Below are 22470 nucleotides of genomic sequence, written 5' to 3'. Positions count from 1 at the left end.
TGAGCTGCTGATCTTCATCGTCACAGAAACATTCAGCTTGTTTCAATCAGTAAATAACTCCCACTACTCCCAGTTTGAACTGTTCCCACTCAAAATGCTGTGAGAACAATGATCATTGTAGAACTTCACAAACATCACGTGTTGTTTTCCACATGTAAGATCAGCAAACACACAGAAACTTCCTGTTGCCACACACGGCCTCTAAAATCTCTTCCACGCTTTCTGTCTGAAGTCCACTCTCTGTGTCGGATCCACAGGAAACAACAAGATCTTATTAACATGGTTTTCAATGTGTCTCCTTCCAAAAAGTCCAACCAATGAACAAATGTGTGTATTTGTGGAGGCCGAACAAAAGCATGACACATTTCTCTGTTTCTATAAACTGGAGTCAAACACAAACATGAAGAGTTTCACTGACAGACTCCAAAATGCCCCCACAGTGGATCAAAGGGAAATCCTACAGTGTGGCCAGAGACTCTTAATGGCTCCAACATCAACACATCCACAATGTTGGATCCAGTTCTGCCTCACAGAGTTACTAAGACACACCCTCTGCCAGCATCACAACAGCTCCACCTGCTTCACCTGCCTCCTCAGCATCTGTACACCTGAAGAGAAAAGAAAGGCTCCAACAGCTCAAATCTACAAAGGATTCATGAAGTTTCATCCAACAATAACATGTTTGCCTTCCACACTTCTATTATTCATGATCACAAACACAAAGAACTTGTGCAGCCCTGATATCAGCCCTAATATATGAGTGTGTTTGCCCAAAGACTGAAACAGCATCAACATGACAGCTGTAAGAAATCTTCTCTCAGCCTTGTTTGGCAGAAGATCCCTGCAACAAAGATTGTAGCTGAAAGATGACGTGTGTAAAGTTTGCTCTGTGGGAGGGTCGAGGCTGTTTTTAGACCTTTGATAGTTTCCAATCCAGTTCTGACAGACAGGAATAAAAACAACATCATTAAGATCAGATCATGGAGCTGTTTGCTGCCTTGTTTCTATCTTCACATTACAAGACTTTACTACAATAAAGATGCTGACATGTATCTGTAGCAACAACATCATTGAATCTAGAACAACTGGAGCCAAACCAGTGGCTCTGCTGGGATCACTGGTGAGCCAACACTTCCTTGTTGATGCAGATTTCAGGGCTTCCTTTTGCTCCTCCGTTATAACTGTTCTCTCTTCTCAACACATGATGACACAAAGGAATCAGCAGTGACAAAGATGATGCTGAAGAGAAGCACACACTTCACACATATAACAGAGCAGTGCAGTTACACACACCTCTGCTCGACATCAGGCCTCAAACAAAGACACAAAACACTAACTTGACTCTAAACAGAAGAAACGAGCAGCTGTTTCTGTTCTGTGCTTATTTATATTTGACACACATGCTTCTCTTTGTGCAAACACACATCGCACTATAAGGGTAACCTCGCACACAATGATTGGACAGCACAGTGATGATGCTGGGAGATCCTATACGCAGCAACACAGAAACACTGAGAACTTTAAACAATGATGGAAAGTGTTATAAATGACTTGTTGGCCTCTGATCTGTCACAAACAGCTGAAACGTGTCTCTCATGAGTCACATGAAGGTTTTTGACAGAAAGGACAAAAAGTAGCTGCAGTCAGTTTGTGTCATTTTTATATTTATTCATCTGGGAGAAAAATCTGAGGGACATTAAAATGTGTTTTCAACAGAGACAAGAACATGAATATAACAGAACAGGTAAATGAACATGTTTCAAGTAAACAGCTGGACTGATCAGGTCCAAACACAGAGTGATAAACTTGTCAAACAGCTGTCATATCTTTATATAGAAGCTCTTTATAAATGCTGCTCACTGCAGTCTGTTTACTAATAATGTCAAAGTGTTAGAAACACAGAAACATCAGAATGGTCTTTGTTCACAGAAACCTGTCTGGGATCCTTTGTTGTTCTTTTGATGCAGAGTTACATTATAAATATAAAGAGTTATTTCAGAGTCTCATCAGTTTTCCTGCATGTCTTTATTTAACACATCAGCAGGGCTGAAGCTCTCATGTTAAACACACACTGATCTATGGACACGTTCATGTGTTTCTAACAGAACCAGGCTGTTATCAGCCTGCACTAACATGATGTCACACACACTGAATGTAACAGTGACAGTTTACATCATCACACAATCAGCTGTGATTGTTTCACTGTCATCAAACGAGTCAACAGGAAGTAGAATCAATAGAAACCAATCATTTACTGACAGCATGTCTGATGGAAATAAGTGCAGATTATGTATGAAGTCTAACTGCACACAGTAACTGTGTTACAATAAGGACTTAACAGCGCCCTCTGCTGGAGTGTTTCAGTACTGCGTTAACTAGAATACACCACCTCCTCCTCACACCACCTGCTACAGCTCTACTCTTCTATGACTACAGTCATCCACAGCACTGATGTGAGGTCACATGGTTCATATGTAAGGAGCACAGCTGACCTCAGGTCAGTTTAATGACTGTGAGCAGCAGCTGTGTTATTGTCACTGTGACAGGGAGACACTCTCAGACACAGCGCTCATGTCAGCTTGTTCTCATGCAGGAGGATCAGGAGCTCCATGTTTGTCTTTCTGTTTGAATCATGATGTGTTTGTGCCATCAGAGTCTGTCATGAGTACTCAGGGTTTCACAGCAGCTCTTCTGGATGCTGACGAGGACTCCAACCTCATGTTTCACCTCTCTGAGCTTCTGATGTCTGTGAACACTCGTGTTTCTTCTCTGGGCTCATCTGGACAAAAACACCTTTCTGTGTTTGGCTGCAGCCTCATTCTGACTGACAGGAAGTGTGTTATCCATGAGCTGCACTTCTGTGAGGAAGTTTCCTGCTGTGTTTCCTGTCTGTGGACAAACACGAGTGTTCCAGCTGAGGACTTGCTTCCTTCCACCTGTCCATACAGGACATCACGCTGTCTGCAGCTCTGTAAATGCAGCTCCAGGTCCTTCCACGTGCTGCTCTGTATTTGTGCAGTTTGTAGTGTGTCCTGGGAAACGTAGCACACATGGTGTTCTTCTGCTGTTTCCTCCTTTCACTGAGTGTGAAACACTGACGCTGTGCTGTTGTTCACAGAGGGGAGCTGATTCTAGCTGCAGCTGGACTCTGTCATCTAACTGAATGTGTTGGTGCTGATCACGGGGCTCTGAGGGGGGAGCAGCAGGAGGACTCTGGATGCTGACGTCAGTGTATCTGTGGAAGCTCCCACAGCGTGTCTGTCATTCAATATTGTGCTGTATATTGTATCTATGCAAAGATGAACAGACTGTGTGTTCACTGGTCTCTGTGCTGCAGCTCTGATGTCATCATCACTCCCTCCTCCACCCTCAGCAGTCCCAGCATGCTGCTGTGGTGCACCCCACCCTCACTCTACACCTGAGCCACAGACCACACCCTCCACCTCAATATACACCACAGTTTTCTCTGCTGTGGAAATGAGATCAGGAGGAAATCATCATTATTATTATTTAATAAACGCTCACATTAATGTGGGCTTATTTGTTTCATATTAGAAACATTAGTTGAGTGTTTTTAGTATAAAATGGTCAAAGTCCCTCTTTTTGCTCCTCCCCTCACCTGTGGATGGGCGGTGCTGTTACCGTGGTGACAGCTTGGATGTGTTTCAGTCCTGCCTGGTTATCACTGCAGGAATCTTTCACATTTATTACAGGTAATAACTCTGATTTTTCTGTGTATTATGAACCAAATGTATCCTGATACACACAGAGATGGATGAGCAGAGGTTTTTTTTGCAGTTTATGTAGTTACTATGGACTTAATGCATACATATTATTAAAATTAGGGCTATAACAGTTGTATTGATGTATAGCAACTTGAAATGCTCCCACAAATGGCTCCACAGCATGTAAAAATATAACAAAAGCTCTGGCGGACTTGGTTCTGTGGTCAGTCTTAAAGGGTGAAGTTAAACTCTGTAATCTTCACTGTGTCACAGAGTTCAGTGAGTCCCGTTATTCACAGTATCAATCAGATCATCAGAGAACAGCTGATCAGCAATCAGTGGTGCCAACAGCGCCTCCTGTGGTGAGAGGATGCAATAATGCAATGTAGCATTTTTCCACTCAACACTTGCAGTCATGGAAACTGTCTGTTGGATCTGTGTGACGTTGCTTTCTTGGTTAGAGTTCCTCACAAATGTCCAGATGATTCTTCTAATGAGGCGTCGACCATGTTTGCAGCTCTTTGGAAGAAAACGTCGCCCTTTGCCATCCTTACTTTTCTTTGACTTCTTCAAATGCAGCTGAACTCCAGCTGGTATTTTCTTGGACTTTGCAGCTGTTTCTGGTCATCAGTTCATTCCTGCAAACCTCTGAAGCTGAACAACAATGATGCTGCATTGCTGGCTGATCCCAAAAGGTTGATTCTGTTCATCTGGACGTTTTCAGAAACGTTTGCTCACTGATCAGGTGACTTCTTCAGTCTCAGCTGACTGCAGCTTTACAAGCTTACAAACAGCACATTTGCACAATGACTGAAAGCAGCAGCACCTGATATATATGATACTAATATAATACATATACATATATAATCCATACTAATGATGAAGGAACTGAGCTCACAGTCCATTGTTCATTCAGTGAACTACTCAGTTTATTTTGGGCCTCAGAAATGCTCACTCTGTTTGTACATCACTGTCAGCAATAGACTCATTCTGCTGTGTGGACAGGAACACATGTGACATCACTTCCTGTTTGTTTGTGACTGAAGAAGTTTACAAGGAATCATTTAGAAGAGTTTCAAACATCAACTGATTGAATCCATGAATCTGAAAACGTGTTTGTGAGTGAAAGAGACAGACATGTACAGACTGAACTATCTGTTCAACAGTCAGAGTGTTTCTGTAACAGGAGACACTCTTTACACTCCACTCAGCACAGGGACACTGAGCCACCAGGAGACAAGAACCTAAACCCAGGATAAAGAGTTTGAGTGAATGTGGTGTTGAAGGTGTGGAGGTGGATCAGAGTGTCAGAGGAGACTCTGTAGAAGGACAGAGTGCCAGCAGGACAGTCCACATACACTGCTGCTCTGTTAGAGACAGAGGAGGAGGAGGAGGAGGAGATGAGTGTTTGTATGTTATTGTGACAGACATAACGAGGACCATCATCAGAGCAGCTCAGACTCCAGGACTGATCATTCTGTCCAAACCAACAGTCATCACTGCATCCTTTCCTTCTGATGCTTCTGTAACTCACTGATATATAAACGTCTCCTCTCCACTCGACCTCCCAGTAACAGCGACCAGTCAGACCATTTCTACACAGCAGCTGATAATCATCAAATCTGCCTCGATGATCAGGATATGACTGAACCTCCTTCACACGTGTCACCTTCCTGTTGTTGTCAGACAGTTGGAGCTTTGTGTTCACTGTGTTTGTGTCGATTGTGAGTTGACAGGAATCTGATGGAGAGAACAAACACAATCCAGCTGCAGTTATTGATCCATCATCTGTTCATTGATTGACACTTTGATGATGACTCCTGACATGATGAAGATGGTTGAATGTGTGCTGCTTTGTTTTCATGAATCCCATTAAAAACACACTTACACTTCCTCAGACCTGGTCTCAACCATCGGACTCCAGCAGGCTCCACCCTGAAAGGAGGAGGGGGGTCAGAGCAGCACAGTCAGCATGCACACATGGACATTACATGGCTCTCACACACACACTGTTACACACTGAGCTCAAAGCTCGGCTCCACTGTTTTATTCAAAGAAATCTACATTTATTTATCAGCACATTTAAAAACAGCTTGAGCCAAAGTGCTGCACAGAGTAGAGAGAAAATAGGAAACATACACAGTAATGACTATAAAGACTGGTCAGGATTGAAAGCTACAGAGTACAAATGTGTTTCCAACCGGCTTTTAAAAATGTCCAGTGTTGGTGACGACCTGATGTGAAGGGCGACTGTTCCAGAGTTTGGCTGCAGCCATCGATAAAGCTCACCTCTGTTTTTACGTCTAGTTCTGGTCAGAAGCTGCTTATCTGCAGACCTGAGGGCTCCACTTGGATTCTTTTGTTAAAGAGAGATAAGATGGAGCCAATCCATTCACAGATTTAAAGACAACCAGATCTGGAAGTGGATTCTACCACGTACTGGTAACCAGTGGAAAAAGCTGGTGATGGGTCGTCTAGCACAGACCCACCGCTGGAAGCAGACAATTGATGAGGGAGAGAACTGTGACAGCGCCGTTCCTTCACTTGACCTCAGTCGCTCTCGTCTGCTCCCTCGTAACACTGCTCTTTATTGAGCTTACATGAATATGCACAAGTTCATTATGACGTCTTACACAGGTATGAACAAAGAGTACCAGTCTGTGCATAGTGTGTGTGTGTGTGTGTGTGTCTGTGTGTGTGTGTGTGTGTGTGTGTGTGTCTGTGTGTGTGTGTCTGTGTGTGTGTGTCTGTGTGTGTGTGTGTGTGTGTGTGTGTGCACGTGTGTGTGTGCACGTGTGTGTGTGTGTCTGTGTGTGTGTGTGTGTGTGTGTGTGTGTCTGTGTGTGTGTGTGTGTGTGTGTGTGTGTGTGTGTGTGTGTGTGTGTGTTCCAGATGTGACCCTGTGACCCCAAAGCTGGTGCTAAGAGTCCAGCGGTCCCCCTAACAAAGGGCTCTTATACTTAACCAGACACAGAGTAGGTGTCCTCCTACACCAGGGGTCTCAAACTCGTGGCCCGCGGGCCAATTGCGGCCCGCAGGATGATAGTTTTTGGCCCCACCTTAATATGAAAATGTAATGTTAGTTTGATAATGTATGACACTTTACAGTGTTGTGGGCGGAGCTGAATTAACCCACCAATCAGGGTGGGATATGGATCTCAGGGGACACCAGCCGGGCTTGATGCAAGCAGGGAAACATTTCTCAATGAGTCAAAGTTCCAGCAGCGTTGCCCTGGAGTGTTTCTTTCTTTCCTGTGCCTGGCTGGCTTCCTCCTTTCTATTGGGCAAACGCCGACATTCGCCCCAGCGCGCTGCGTTCACAACACTTCAAAAAAAGTTGTTTTTTTAAGTTGCTGCCCAGCGGGACATTATACGTATATAGATTTATACACACGTCAGTGGGATTTAAAGTTATTTTTCCACAGAGAGAGATCTCATATTAACTCTCACAGTGATGCGTAGGCGGCGGGATAAAAGAAAAGTCATGAACTCAATGCAGCCCAATTTAGTCTGCAGTCACATAGCGACACCTGTTCATCGGCAACAACAGTCCCCGGTAACCCGGACTAATTATAGGGTCGCACCGTAATTTGTGGCTCCATGTTTTTATTTGCATCACTGCGTTTGCATTGCAGCAAACATGAACATTACATATATTTCAATATAATGTAAAAGCAGTCAAAACAACTAACATCAGAAACAGCTGATGTTATTTGTTATATGTCACGGTGTCATTTCCGCTTCTTTCTCCTGTAACAACAGCCCGGCGCCGTGAGCAGTCGCCTTTTTTGCGCTCGCTATCCCTGCACTTTCTACCATCTGCAAACGCCACGGTGTTCGTGTCGTCATGAAAGACATGAACATCGAGCGTAAAAACAAAGGAGACTGCTACCGGCTTTTTATCTGCCGATCGCCGTGCTACGGTTGCAAGAAAAAGAAGCAGAAATGACGTTCTCTACGCGTTGAGACGTTCCCCGTCCGTCGGCTAAACGCTTGATTGAAACTTCAATGCGACAGTGACACCAAGTAGAATTATAAATGTCACATAGCCCCAAACATGTCTTTTTCAAAGCCTGCGGTGAAGAGAAAGGTTGGTGATGAGCACCGACAATTTCAGGAAAAGTGGGAAATGCAATATTTCTTTGTTGAGCACAGGGGCACCCCGACCTGTCTTATTTGCACAGAGAAAGTTGCGCTGCACAAGGAATACAATTTGAAACGTCATTACACAACTAGACATGCTGAGCTGGATGCAAAATACCAGGGAGACGAGAGAGCGAACCGGGTTGCCAGTCTTAAAACAGATCTACTGAGGCAGCAAGATTTCTCCAAGAAAGCAACCAAAGAGAATAATGCAGCAGTCGGAGCCACGTGGTTAGTGAGATGATTGCTAAAGCAGGGAAGCCATTCACAGAAGGTGCATTTGTCTAAAAGTGCATATTGCAGGCTGCAAATATAGTCTGTCCGGGAAAGAAAGGTCAGTTTAGCAACATCAGCCTTTCTGCCAACACCGCAGCAGATCGCATTTCTGACCTGTCAAGTGACATTTATGACCAACTGTGTGAGAAAGCCAAATGTTTCAGTGTATACTCAGTCGCTCTTGATGAGACCACAGACATCACCGACACTGCCCAGCTCCCAATGTATGTCCGTGGTGTTGATGACAGTTTTGAAGTGATGGAGGAGCTGCTCACAGTAATTCCAATGCATGGCCAGACCACCGCTCAGCAGATATTTACAAGCTGTGTGATGCCATTGAGAATGTTGGTTTGCCATGGAAGAGGTTTGTTGGAATAACAACAGATGGAGCGCCATCAATGACAGGGAGGAAACATGGACTGGTGGCACAAAACAAACTGGAAGAGGAAGGCGTGGAGGAGGCCATTGCTCTGCACTGCATCATCCATCAGCAGGTCCTTTGCAGCAAATGCCTGAAGTTTGACAATGTGATGTCTATTGTTGTGAAATGCATCAACCAAATCAGATCCAGGGGCTTAAAGCACCGAAGGTTCTGAGCTTTTTTAGAGGAAATGGAGTCAGAATATGGGGATGTGCTCGACTTCACTGAGGTACGTTGGCTCAGCAGGGGAAATGTATTAAAGAGACTTTTTGAGTTGAGAGCAGAAGTGAAGCCTTCATGGAGAAGGATGGAGTTAGTGTTCCTGTGCTAACTGATCCCAAATGGCTCATGGACTCAGCTTTTCTTGTTGATATGACACATGAGCTTAATGTACTGAACAAGACGTTACAAGGCCAGGGGCAACTTGTCAGTGCTGCCTATGACAACGTGAGAGCATTCTCCACAAAACTGGCGCTCTGGAAAGCTCAGCTCTCTCAGACAAACCTTTGCCATTTCCCAGCATGCAAGGCACTCGTGGATGCAGGCACACCATTCAGTGCTGACGAGTATGTTGATGTCATTTTGAGGCTACAGGAGGAATTTGATCACAGATTTGCTGACTTCAAGACACACAGAGCCACCTTTCACATTTTTGCGGACCCCTTCTCCTTTGATGTGCAAGATGCCCCTTCTGTGCTTCAAATGGAGCTCATTGAGCTGCAGTGCAACTCTGAACTCAAAGCAAAGTTCAGGGAGGTGAGTGGAAAAGAAGACAAGCTTGGACAATTTTTGAGAGACTTGAGCCCTAGTTTCCCTCGGCTTTCCCGAATGTTCAAGCGGACCATGTGCCTTTTTGGTAGCACATACTTGTGCCAAAAGCTCTTCTCCACTTTGAACTTCAATAAGTCCAAGTACAGGTCCAGACTTACGGATGATCATCTTCAAGACATACTGAGGGTCGCAACTGCTTCCTCCCTCAGGCCAAATCTGGCTCGGCTATGCGAGAGGAAACGCTGCCAGGTCTCTAGCAGCAAGGAGTAGGCAAGAGAAGCCATGTTCAGAAGAACAGTTCATTTTCTACAGTGTTCCATTCATGTTCAGAAGAAGGTTATAGAACTGTTAATACAGACATTTCAATCTAAATACAGCAGATATAGAAGACTGAAAGATACACACAAGTTCACTGACTAAAAATATCTTATTATTATTTTATTTATGTATTACAGATTGATTTATTTTCTTATTAATTCTTAATTTGTTTATTTATTTTTCATATTTTCTGTTAAAAAATAAAAATAAAGAGATTTGAGAAGATTGGAATTTTTTAACCATGTCTTTCTTGTGGAAAACCTAATGCGGCCCAGCCTCACCCAGACTCTGCCTGCAGCGGCCCCCAGCTAAATTGAGTTTGAGACCCCTGTCCTACACCATAAATCAGTAAGAGAGGGTACGACCTCTCTCATGGCCCCAAGTGGTGTGTGCATGCCAGAGCACTCTGGAAGGCATACAGAGTCTTTACAGACTACTAAGGATCAAACCTCTATCATCATCCAATCGATTATAAAACTAAGCATGTATGAGTAAATATTTTTAAGCATATCCCATATGGAAAAGACTAAAAACTTATATGATGAAAGTCATACTCACGAAAGTGGCCACTTTCTCATTACTTTCATATATTGTTTTAGTAAGTATCGAAAACATACAAGTTTCATTATATAATTTTTCAAGGGATCTTATATCTGTTTTCACTCTTGTATGCTTTTCATACAAGTTTCACACAAGACAGATACAAACTTTATAAGATTTATATATCTTTTCCATATGGGAAATGACAATCAACAATATAAAGCTTACAGCTGGTTTTAATAACAACATTTATTTGTTTCTCAAATGAGAAAGAGCTATCGAGAAACACTCCTAAATCTTGAGTTCTTAACTTTTCCAGTGGGCCAAATTCAACATTATCTGCTAATGCTAAATAGGCTGCCGTTATTAACTAATGCTAATTGGATGTGAATTAGCATTATGCACTAATGCTAACACTTACTTTTTAACAATGTGAGTAGCTAATGCTAACACTATTTCCCTTAACTTTATAACAATGTGAACGGCTAATGCTAACACTCTTTTCCCTAGCAATACAACATCTGAGCTGCTAATGCTGAGTAGGTCGCCATTAGCACCTACGTCTAATTAAAGGCAAATACGCATTAGAACCTAATGCTCATATCGTTTTCCTTTGCTTTATAACAATGTGAGCAGCTACTGCTAAATAGCATTAGCTAATAACAGCAGTCTAATTTAATGTAAGTTAGCCTCATTTGCATTATAACGATGTGAGGAGTTAATGCTAAGTATGCTGCCATTAGCAGCTAATTCTAATTAGGGGTGAATAATTATTACCAGCTAATGCTAATATCGTTTTCTCTTCCCTTTTAACAATGTGAGCAGCTAGTGCTGGGTAGGCTGGTGCTAGCAGCTAATACTAAAGCTAAAGCTAATTTGATGTGAATTAGCATTACATTAGTGAGGAGTTAATGCTAAGTAGACTTCCATTACAGGTAATGCTAATTTTAGGTATTTAGGAATTGGCAGCTAATGCTAATACCATATTTTCTTGCATTATAACAATATGACCAGCTAATGCTAAGTAGGTTGCCGTTATTAGCTAATACTAATTTGAGGTGAATTAGCATTATCCGCTTATGCTAACAATGTTTTTTCTTACTTTTTAACAATACGAGTAGCTAATCTGAACATTTTTTTAAATTTAATTTTAACTTTTCCCCTGCGATGTGAAGAGGTAATGCTAAATAGCACGCCATTAGTGGCTAATTCTAATTTTAGATGAAAAAGCATTAAAAGCTAATGCTAATACCATATTTTCTTGATTTATATCAATATCAGTAGCTAATGCTAGGTATGTAGCCATCATTAGCTAATGCTAATTTAGGTGAATTAGCATCATCCGCTTATGCTAACAATGTGTTTTTTTACTTTTTAACAATACGCCATTAGTGGCCAATTCTAATGTTAGATGAGAAAGCATTAACAGCTAATGCTCATACTGTTTGCTTTGTAAGAATGACAGCAGCTAATGATACGAAGTCTACCGTTGTTAACTAATGTTAATTTGATGTGAATTAGCATTATCCGATAATGGTAACTCTTTTCCCCTGCATTACAACGACGTCAGGAGTTAATGCTAAGTAGGCTGCCATTAGGGGCTAACTCTAATTAGGGGTGAACAATTATTAGCAGCTAATGCTAATACCGTTTTCTCTTTCCTTATAACAACTTGAGCAGCTAATGCTAATTTGATGTGAATTAGCATTATATTAGTGAGCAGTTATTGCTAAGTAGGCTACCATTAGCAGCTAAAGCTAATTTGAGGTGAATAAGCATTAGTAGCTAACGCTAATACCCTTTTCTCTTGTGTTATAATGATGTGAAACGTTAATATTGTTCTCAAACAACAGAATGAGAATGAAATATTGATTCTAACAGGGCCCATAAACAGTATTAGCTTAGCAGCATTAGCTTATCAGAGTTTTCATCATGGTCACATAAATCCTTAGCAGAGCAAAGTGGCCTACTTAGCAATAGCTGCTCAAGTTGTAGAAACAAGGGAAAACAGTAATAGCATTAGCTGCTAAATGTGCACTTGAGAACAAATTTATTGTTAATTCAGCTGTGAATGTAGAGTTTGTCATTATTTAAGCTTCCATTTCCAAATGTTAGCTGCTCCTGTCTGCCTCTTTGTCACAAACACAGACTGAAATGATTCACAGCCTTGTTTCATCCTTCTGTCACTGTGGACATACAGCATGGGAAACATACACATGGCTGACACTTTATTAGGTACACTGGTATCTATCTCAGGTACACCTGTGACCTAAATGTTCCTGCAACCAGACTCCTTGGAGACCCCTACATAAATATCCATGAACTATCCAGCTAGACTAGTGTGTCTGTCCCTGAAAATATTCCTGCATGTGTGATTGTTCATGTGTCATCTGCAGGAAACAAACAGGAAGTGAGTGAAAGACACAGGAAATGTTTCCAGCTCTTCCTCCTCTATCAGACATTCTCTCCATACCTGAGAGTGTCCAGTCTCCAGCCTGGATCCTTCAGTCCAGCCGACAGCAGCTTAATTCCTGAGGGACCTGGATGATTGTAGCTCAGGTCCAGCTGTCTCAGATGGGAGGGGTTGGAGGTCAGACCTGAGGCCAGAGAAGTACAGCTTTCCTCTGTGATCAGACAGCCTGACAGACTGCAGACACACAAAACAACAATCAATCTGTCAACAATCGTTTTCTCTTCGTCACAATAACATCTATCCATCCATACATCCATTCAATGTAACTTTATTTATAAGTGACAATACCCAACAGACAACAACAGTCATCTGAAGCTGTTTAACAGTGTAAGGTAACCGCCTCCACTGTGAGCAGCACTTGGTGATGGTGGGAAGAAGAACTCCCTTTGACACAAAGATCCTCCCAGTGAAAACAGGCTCCAGGAGGAGCATCTACCATGACTGGTTGCAGGGTGAGGGGAAAGAGAAGAACATGAACATCAAGAATGCAGCGAGTGGTAAAATAATAATAATAATAATGGATTGGATTTATATAGCGCTTTTCAAGGCACCCAAAGCGCTTTACAATGCCACTATTCAGTCACTCTCACATTCATACACTGGTGGAGGCAGCTACGGTTGTAGCCACAGCTGCCCTGGGGCAGACTGACAGAAGCGAGGCTGCCATATCGCGCCATCGGCCCCTCTGGCCAACACCAGTAGGCAAGTAGGGTAAAGCCCAAGGACACAACGACCAGGACAGAGAGCCCAGGGATCGAACCGGTGACCTTCCGGTTACAGATGCGATTCCCAACCCCCTGAGCCACGGTCGCCCTAAATAAAGATTTGACCTCAGTGTGCTCAGTGTTCCTGTCTATTCCTAACATATTCCTAACACGATAGCTGCACTTTAGAGCTCTAAAACTGGAACTGACACATAAAAATACTGAGAACACAGACTAGCAGCCACTGCATGGCCTCGAGTACGTATGTGGTGCGTTCAAAGAGCATCAGCATAGACATGGTGGGTTCAACAATATAGGACATAACAATTTCTATGGCGAAAATACTATCAATGAATGAGCCATAACATTTTAGCCATGTAAACATGTTATCAGTGGGCTTTCCAACAACTTGCATTGATCATTAAAGGATAAAATACGTGAGTCGAGGTCACTACGAGCCATGCGAGGGTCAAACATGGCAGAGAACCTTCCAGCAGCATCTTGGTTTATAATCCGCCTTTGGATCATCAGTTTAGGAGATGAAGGATCCAAGTAAAATAACAAGTTAAAAAATATGCAGCTATGGTCACTCACATGGACATCCTCCACACATACATCATGTATATTTAAACCCAGGGAGAAAACAAGATCCAGTGTGTGACCCTTTGTATGTGTGGGGCCAGAAACATGCTGCCTAAAGTTAAAAGACTCAGTGACAGTGATGAGCTCAGCAGCAGTGTTACAGGATGCTTCATCAATATGACGGCTCAAATCTCCCAACCTTCTCCAATGAAATGATGGATGTCAGAAGGTCATTAAATTCAGTTAGAAAGACCCCATCAGGTAGAATAAAATACAATAACTGGTTTTTAGAGAACTGACCATCATCTGTGACTCAAATGCAGAAAAGGAGTCCGAGGTCATCAGACTGCATGTGAATCTGTCCTGGTAAACAACAGCGAGTCCTCCACCACGTCCTAAAAGACGCGGAGTTCAGATGACGGAGCAGCCAGCCGGGCAGATTTCATTCAAGTGGACATAATCAATGTTCCCTCTAAGCTGCGCACGGGCGCAATCCGCTGACACGCTCTCTGCACACAGAGTATCTGCATTGCGCACAAAAAGATATCTAACAGGCTGTGAGGCTCCTGAACTCTCTGCCCCCCTCTCACGGACAATAACCATATCCAACTTCTTAATAGCAATGAACTGGTCTGCATTGGTGCATCATATCTTTATTCTCTTCCCCCTCCTGCCCCCCCCCCCCCCCCTCCTTCTTAAATAGATAACTATCATATCTGATATCATATCTCACAGTACAATAATATTGAATGGGTTGCATTGTTGTACTTTGTCATGTTTCTCAGGTCTTTGTCTGATTTTCTACGAACATTACTTGTCATGTTCTCATGTTGTTGCTAAGGATTGTCTTATTGCATTGGAGTCACACTGGGTTAAATATGTACACTTGGGTTTTAAGGGGTATTTATTATTTTCTTCTTTTTTTTGGGTTGTATGGAAGCCCCAAACGCAATTTCATTGTTCTTGACAATGACAATAAATAAATAAATACTAAATACTAACCTGAATTGAAATTAAAATAAATACGTTAACAATTCTGCTTTGCAGTGTTAGTCAGTGACTGGCTGCTCCAGTATTTAGAACGATGCCGCCTTATCCCATAGTCCAGCCAATGATTCACATTCGTATATACGCAGCTAATCAACGTCGCTGACGGGCTATGACAGCGTCCTCATGTGCCGACACCGGTGTTTTGGTTGATGTAGAGTGAAGCCACGTTAATGACAACGTGATCCAGTGATCCAAGGGACCGCTCAGGGAGTTTGTGTGTTCGCTCAGACACATGAAACATTAGAGGGAACATTGGACATAATTCTTATTTTGCTGCCACGTCTCAGTCAGACACATGAAATCTAGAGACTCTTTAATAAAGAGATCGCTTAGAATAAATGATTTGTTTGTTATGGAGCGAACGTTAAGCGGGGCCAACCGAGTTGATGACGGTCGATCTGCAAAATCAACAGCTGACTGCAGCGGCACTTGAAATAAAGACAATGCAGACCTGTGGACCTGCTGGGCAGGGCAGCGACTCCAGAGCTGGGGGAAGCAATGATCGATGAGCAGACATAGCTGTTATCAATAAAAACAGTGAACGTTTGACGGACACACCGTGAGAAAAACTGCTTCTGAGCCACAGAGCCCAGGTCCCAGTCACCGGCGTAACATATTAACTAAATGTCAGGAGAGGAAGTGGACGCAGGCACCAGGATTCTCCCCACAGCCAAGAAGCTAGCCTCTGGTAGCTTCTCAGTTTCACCTGGACGTCGGCCCTCGTTCCCCTTTTCCATCTCTTGAGGGTGAAAGTCCTGCGGGTTGTGAAGAGTAGCACACCAGGGGAGGAAGAGTTTTTCTGTTCAGCTGTTACAGTAGCTCTCCACTGAATCTTTGATGTTAAACCCTTTAAGACCTACCATAGAACCAAGTCTGCCAGAGCTTATCTTTAGATTTTTACATGCTGTAGTGCAGACCTTCCCAAACTGTGGTGCCCGCCCCCTAGGGGGGGCGCAGAGCCATGGCAGGGGGGGCGCGGTATGAAAAGGGAGGGGAACAAAACGCTTGAACAGTGCTAGCACGGCGCCCACAGAAACGCAAAGCAGGAGATGAAGCATCGCTGAATATGTTTCCAAACCAACTTCATTCTAAGCCAAAGACTAGAAAATATGGTGAAGCAAATCTGCCCTTTGGCTTCACCTGCACAGGTGCTGAGGTAGGTCCCTGCGTCGGGAGCAGCGCTGGGCTCTTCCAATCATGGACAAACAGGATCCCACATTCTTAATTTTTAGTTCACAAACACTTGTTGTAGTGACTAACTACTCCTGACATTTTGGAGATGTTTGCTCTTTATAGAGTAAAGTTACAGCGGGATACAAATAACATCAGGCTGATCCTGCCACGATTTGTTCCCTCGATTCAAATCACAGACAAACAGGATCCCACAGCTGTTTATGTTTTTGAACCCATTTTGCACAGAGAGGCATTTTTTGAAAATGTATTGACAGCAATGTTGATTAGTATTACAGAAGAAGAAAAAACAACTACCCGTGACGCCTTTGTAAATGGAGGGACAGTAACTGCGTGTGAAACCTGCAGATACTCAGAGTAACAGTATTTTGTCTCTGTCTGCCATTCTGCAATTCATCTCACATAAACAATAACGTGACGTGAAAAAAGGCGCAACCTTTGACGTTGCCAGATGAACTCTGTATTCCTCGTCCGCAAAAAAGGAGTTTTAAAAAAATCTCAGTTTTTGGTGATTTGAAACGCTGTTTGGATGAAACAGCTGCGTTTTCAAAAATACCAGTGTAGGTGCGGACGTAGCGTAAAAGATTTAGTAGTTTATTTTCTTACTACCTGTAATTTATTGCAGATTACTTGTATTTGCTTAATTGTTTACTAAATGTTTGAGGTGTGAAATAAACCGCAATGGAGCAAAATATGGGCGTGTGTGGTTGGAGGATGTGTTAGTGCGTGTGCGTGCTGTTCACGCGCCGGGGGGGAGGCGAACGTTTTTCGTGTAAAACAAAGGGGGCCCAGCAAAAAAAGTTTGGGAACCACTGCTGTAGTGCCATTTTGGGGAGCAGTTCAAGTTGCTATACATCAATACAACCGTTATAGCCCAAATTTTTATAATATGTATGCATTCAGTCCATAGTAACTACATATACATATATACATATACAGCAAAAAGTGCAATAAACTAGAACAAATTGAAAATTGTTTTGTTTTGTATTTTTACATATAGTTGTAGATGTCCGTACAAACAAACAAACAGGCAACCAACACATCACATACACACTCCAAAATAATATAATATAATATAAGCCTGAGAAAACAACCTAGATTTTTCATCAAAAAAGTACAATGTGCAATGGCAACAACACATATGGTTCAGTGTTATTAACTATGATAATAGCAGTAGGTACAAAAGACAATCTATGTCTCTTTGTCTTCACTGCAGGCACTTTATAACGACGACCTGATGGAAGCAGTTGAAAATCATTAAAGAGAGGATGATCTGAACACAACATGACAGAGGTCGCCTTCCTCAGCACCTGCCTGTTATAAAAGTCCACAAGCTGGACCTGAGACCTCCCTGAAATCTTACCAGCCACTTTAACCAGGTTGTTAAGTCTGGTCTTATTATTCAGAGACATATTACCGTACCAAGCAATGATACAGAAAGTTAAAACAGATTCAATAAAACTTTTATAAAAAACGAGTCATCATTGCAGATGAAACATTGAAACCTCTCAACCTCCTTAAAAAGTCTTTGTTGAACCTTTTTCACTGTAGCAGCAAGATGTGACTCAAAGCACAGAGCTTTATCAAGAACAACCCCCAAATACTTATAACTGTCCACCAGTTCAATGGCTGCACATTTACCACTGTTAGCGCAGGATGAGGGGATGTCTCCCTGAAGTCAATAACCATGTCCTTGGTTTTCAAGGTGCTGATCATTAAGAAGGACTGATCACACCACGAAACAAACTCATCCACAACAGGCCCATGGGAATCCTCTTCACCATGAAGGAGGCTTACAATGACTGTGTCATCTGCGTATTTAATGAAATGCCTGTTGGCCTGTGTGCTGCGACAGTCATTAGTGTACAAAATATACAGTAGAGGAGAGAGACAACAACCTTGCGGTGAGCCAGTGGAAGAGTTCAGCTGTTTGGAAAAACAGCCGTTCACTCTCACACACTGAGATCTGTCAGTTAAAAAGTCTAAAACCCAACCAACGAGATTAAGATCAAGTGTAAACTGGTTAAGAAGTTTATTAGCTAAAAGATGTGGCTGGATAGTATTAAAAGCTGAAGAAAAATCAGTAAATAAGAGCTGAGCATGAGCTTTGGCGCCATCAAGATGGCGATAAAGGAAGTTCAACAGAGTGACCACTGCATCATCAACACGTCTACGAGGCCTGTATGCAAATTGTAGAGGGTCTATAAGCTTCTCTACTTGCTAACTGAGAGTCTGAACTAAAACCAGGAAGACTTATCTTATTACAGTCACTGTAACAGTGACCAGTCATGTGTTTCATGCCTGCCCAGGCCACCCTTAAGTTATTGCTACCCATCTCCGCCTCTACCTTATCCTTGTATTTTACTTTGGCTTTTTTAATTTCTGATCTGATCTCCTTCCTAATTTCTCTGACTTTCAAGATATTCCCTTCAATAAAAGCTTTTTTCCTTTCATGAATCAGCCTCATAAGACCTTTTGAAGACCATGGTTTGTTATTAGGAAAAAAATGGAGATGGTGTCAGTCGCATTCTTAGGATTCGCTTTAGGGTGGATGTAAACAATGGTGACGTTGATCTGTGGGAATTCCCTCGGCAGATAAAACGGCCTCAAAGACACAGAGAGGAGCTCAATGTCAGGCAGACACACTTGTCTACGAACGGTCACATTTTTACACCATTTCTGATTTATATACAAACACACTCCTCCTTGAGATTTCTGGGTAGCTCCGGGGTCTCGATCCAAACGTATGGGAAACCCGAAGCCATTTAGTTCCAGAGAACAATCAGGGTCAGAGTCCTTGAGCCAAGTCTCTGTGAATGCCATTAGACATGTATCCCTGTAGTCACGTAAGTGTGCAACATTCAAATGCAGTTCATCCAATTGACTCCTCAGAGACTGCACATTAGCCAGGATTATTGATGGTAAAGGAATGACTCCAAACAACCGTCAGGATTGCCAATAAAATCATGCGAAATAAAAAACCCATCTTCGTTAAAAGAAGTTCCACAAAACACAAGCCGATGCTATAGAATTTCCTCAGGCAAAAAAATATATATATAAAGGAATAAAAGAATGAAATAAAATAAGTTAAAACACTGACAGAGAGAGACAACCTGCTGGTCGCCACAAGAGCAGCGCCCCTCTTTCTAGTCTAGTCTAGACTGAGAATGCATCAAGACCACTCACTCACCCTTCCCTCCTGCCTCTCAGCTGCTGAAACTCACAGTTTGTTACCACGGAAGAGTCACTCCTTCATCTGAGATTAAGCCTGATAGTCTGACTGATTCAATATAACATTCAGTCTACACTTTGTTTTTGTGCAAAGATGATAAGCAGACTAAAGGAAAATATATGAACTCATTTCCACCACTATTAAAAAAAAACCAGTGTCTGACTCGCAATCTGCTGCAGTAATGTAAGTAAAATAATCTGAAAATCACTATTTGACTAAATTATTTAGATGAGAAAATATATATTTAACACATTTGAGGAAATACTAATAACATAAACAAAAATAAATGTCCAATTTAGAAATCTTATTCTTTTTTGCTCCATAAAATAGTTGTTTTTATTTTTCAGTCACTCATCGTAGCAGTAGGATTTACATGAAAATAAAAACAAATTAAGTTTGAGAGAAAAAGTACATTTTTGGCACTCTCTGGGCAACTGACTCAGAGACTCAAATGACTTAAAAAACCCGATTCATTTTGGTGAGTGACTCATTTAAACTCGATTCGGTAAAAAGAATCAAATTTACCATCACTAATACAAATCCCTTTGGAGAAAACAGCTTTAAAACATGTATTGTTAAATTCCAGATGTTTCTTTGCAAGGAAAACTCAAACACTGAAGCAATACCACCAGTAACCTCCAACAAATGGAAATGTGGTGTCATTAAAGACATAATAATTTCATTAATACCCAATATCCAGCAAAATATGTAATTTGAACATTTTGTTCCTAACGAAATCAAATGTATATATTGTAGAAGATTAGCCAAATTTATGTAAAATGGCCAGTACATGAATTAAAAATAAAAAATAAACAAAATCGTATGACTGTGACAAATTTTACACAGTAATTCAGTCTAATAATCCACTCAAATATAAATATAAGTTTAGCTAAAAGCTCTATAGATAAGTCAATCAATAATATAATTCACATTTTAAATGATCATATGTGTTAACGTTTGAATCCTGACCTGAGAGTTTCCACTGCACACTGTGAACTCTTTAGTCCAGCAGACAGAAGCTTCACTCCTGAATCCTGCAGGTCAGAGTTACTCAGGTCCAGCTCTCTCAGACTGGAGGACTGGGAGCTGAGGACTGAGCACAGAGCTTCACAGCTTCTCTCTGACAGGTTACAGCCACCCAGTCTGAAAAACAAAAGATAATCTATAATACTTATGTAAAGTTTGTTATTATATTACATGCCATCTTTTTATTTTTGATGAAACCTTAACATACTAAGATACAACATCATATGGATGAACTTGAATAAAATGTTTTTTTTTAATTATATCTTTATTTGGATTGGACAAGTGATCAGTAAACAAAGTGATCAGTGGGTGCATATTAACCTCCACTAGCTATTACTAGGACAGTTGCTCGCATGCTCTCCCAAAGGAGATATATAGAACACATTACATGGAACTATAAACACAAACTGGGAGGGGTGCCCATGCTGCAATCATTGTGAACAAATAAGTAAATAAACAAGCAATAGTAATAGAAGTAAATGTAAAAAAAATCAAACAAAAACAACCAAGTAATAGTGAGATCAAGTGAAGTCAGCCCTCGTGGGGGTGATGAATTGGATCCAATTGTTCCAAATTTGGTAGAATTTGGCTTTTTGATTTCTTAACAGATATGTAAGTTTTTCCATCCTAAATATCTCTAAAATGATCCCAAACCAGTCGTCTAGGGTAGGCTGGGCTGGGCTTAACCATCTTCTAGTAATTGTTTTTTTACTTGCCACCAAGAGTAATTGCACCAACTTAATCTCACTCCTACATTCCAGAAAGGGGACCAAACCCATGTATAAAACCTTAAAATCTAAAGGTATTTGAACGTTAAAGACTGCACTTAAGGAGACCTGAACGTTTTTTAACTTGGGACAGTCCCAAAAGACATGAAAATGGTTAGTAACAGTCGAGCTGCATTGTCTCCAGCATTGCATATAAGCCCCTTTGTACCTCTCCTGATATGGAGTCTTGAAGTACCTAATAATATTCTTCCAGCCATGTTCCTTCCAGCTCATAGAACTGTACATGGACCACTGGCAGTACAAAACATTTTCCCACTCCCCCACAGAAATAGCAATCCCTGATTCCCTTTCCCATTTATCCTTAGTGTATAAAGTGTTATCCTTGCTGGCACTAGAGAGGGCTTTGTATAGTTTAGAAATAGATTTAGTAGGGGTCATGGTTGTGGCATTTTTCAGGATGAGGAAAAAATGCGACTCAGCATCATTGAAGTTGGCATTCATGATCAATATATGATCTCAGCTGTAAGTTTCTATGAAAGTTGTATTTTGTCAGGTTGTCCTGTAAGGTCTCAAATCTGAGCACAATATTTCTATGAGTAAGAGAGAGGAATGTCGTAAGGCCACAGGATATCCATGCTTTAAAAGTTACCTGGGAGCTGAGACTCATGAAGGGGACCAGATTCCATCTGTGCAGATCAGCTTTTATACTTGCAGATATTGGCTCGTAGTTTGCCTGAAAGAGCCCCGAGAGGTCCGCAGTCAAATATATTCCCAGGTACTTATTTTTCTCGTTATCCCTACGTAAAGCTACAGAAGCTGTATAATTTAAAGTCATCACCTGTGTTTTTGAAATATTGACCTTATAACCAGATAACTTCCCCAAATCACTTAAAGTAGACATCAACTCACTAAAAGACCTCTCTGGCTCCTCCAGGCAGACCAGTACATCATCGGCGAACATTACCACTTTATGTTCAACTCCTGACAATGCAACACCCCTAATGTTATGATTTTGTCTAATCGTTTGGCCAAATGTTTCTATGAATAAATCAGAGAAGTGGCGAGATTGCACAACCCTGCCTACAGCCACGTTCCAGAGCAAAGGGCTTGGAGAGATCACCATTCACCTTAATACGGGCTGAGGGTCGAGCAAACAGACCTTGGATTACTCTAATAAACTTGTCGTGAAAGCCAAACTTCCCCAGAACCTTATACAGAAATACCCATCTGACCGAGTCGAAGGCTTTCTCAGCGTCCAAGCTTCCTATCATTGATTGAGTTTTGTTCTTT

General features: G+C 41.8%; 1 protein-coding gene across 4 annotated transcripts in view; it reads right to left on the bottom strand.

Moving 5' to 3' along the window:
* Positions 1 to 4624: 4624 nt before the first annotated feature.
* Positions 4625 to 22470, bottom strand: part of LOC147300643 (protein NLRC3-like) — a 50413-nt gene continuing 32567 nt past the window's right edge. For 2 of the 4 annotated variants that reach the window (XM_086284988.1, XM_086284987.1), the window contains 4 exons: positions 20396 to 20569; positions 12668 to 12841; positions 5614 to 5660; positions 4625 to 5465 (listed from right to left, as the gene is read on the bottom strand). In XM_086284988.1, coding sequence (XP_086141114.1) covers positions 4933 to 5465; positions 5614 to 5660; positions 12668 to 12841; positions 20396 to 20569 — 928 coding nt within the window. In that variant the 3' untranslated portion in view covers positions 4625 to 4932. Of the gene's footprint in view, positions 5466 to 5613; positions 5661 to 12667; positions 12842 to 19768; positions 20570 to 22470 lie in introns of those variants that run through there. The other 2 variants (XM_086284989.1, XR_015127605.1) reach the window with 2 other exon arrangements.

The sequence above is a fragment of the Aulonocara sp. 'chitande type north' Nkhata Bay genome, unplaced genomic scaffold (assembly GCF_057382095.1).
Source record: "Aulonocara sp. 'chitande type north' Nkhata Bay isolate Kocher_YH1m ecotype deep benthic unplaced genomic scaffold, A_spYH_male_GT1.1 unmapped_scaffold_20, whole genome shotgun sequence".
Taxonomy (NCBI): domain Eukaryota; kingdom Metazoa; phylum Chordata; class Actinopteri; order Cichliformes; family Cichlidae; genus Aulonocara; species Aulonocara sp. 'chitande type north' Nkhata Bay.
The sequence above is the reverse complement of the archived record's forward strand: the minus strand, read 5'-3'. Positions and strand labels throughout refer to the sequence as shown.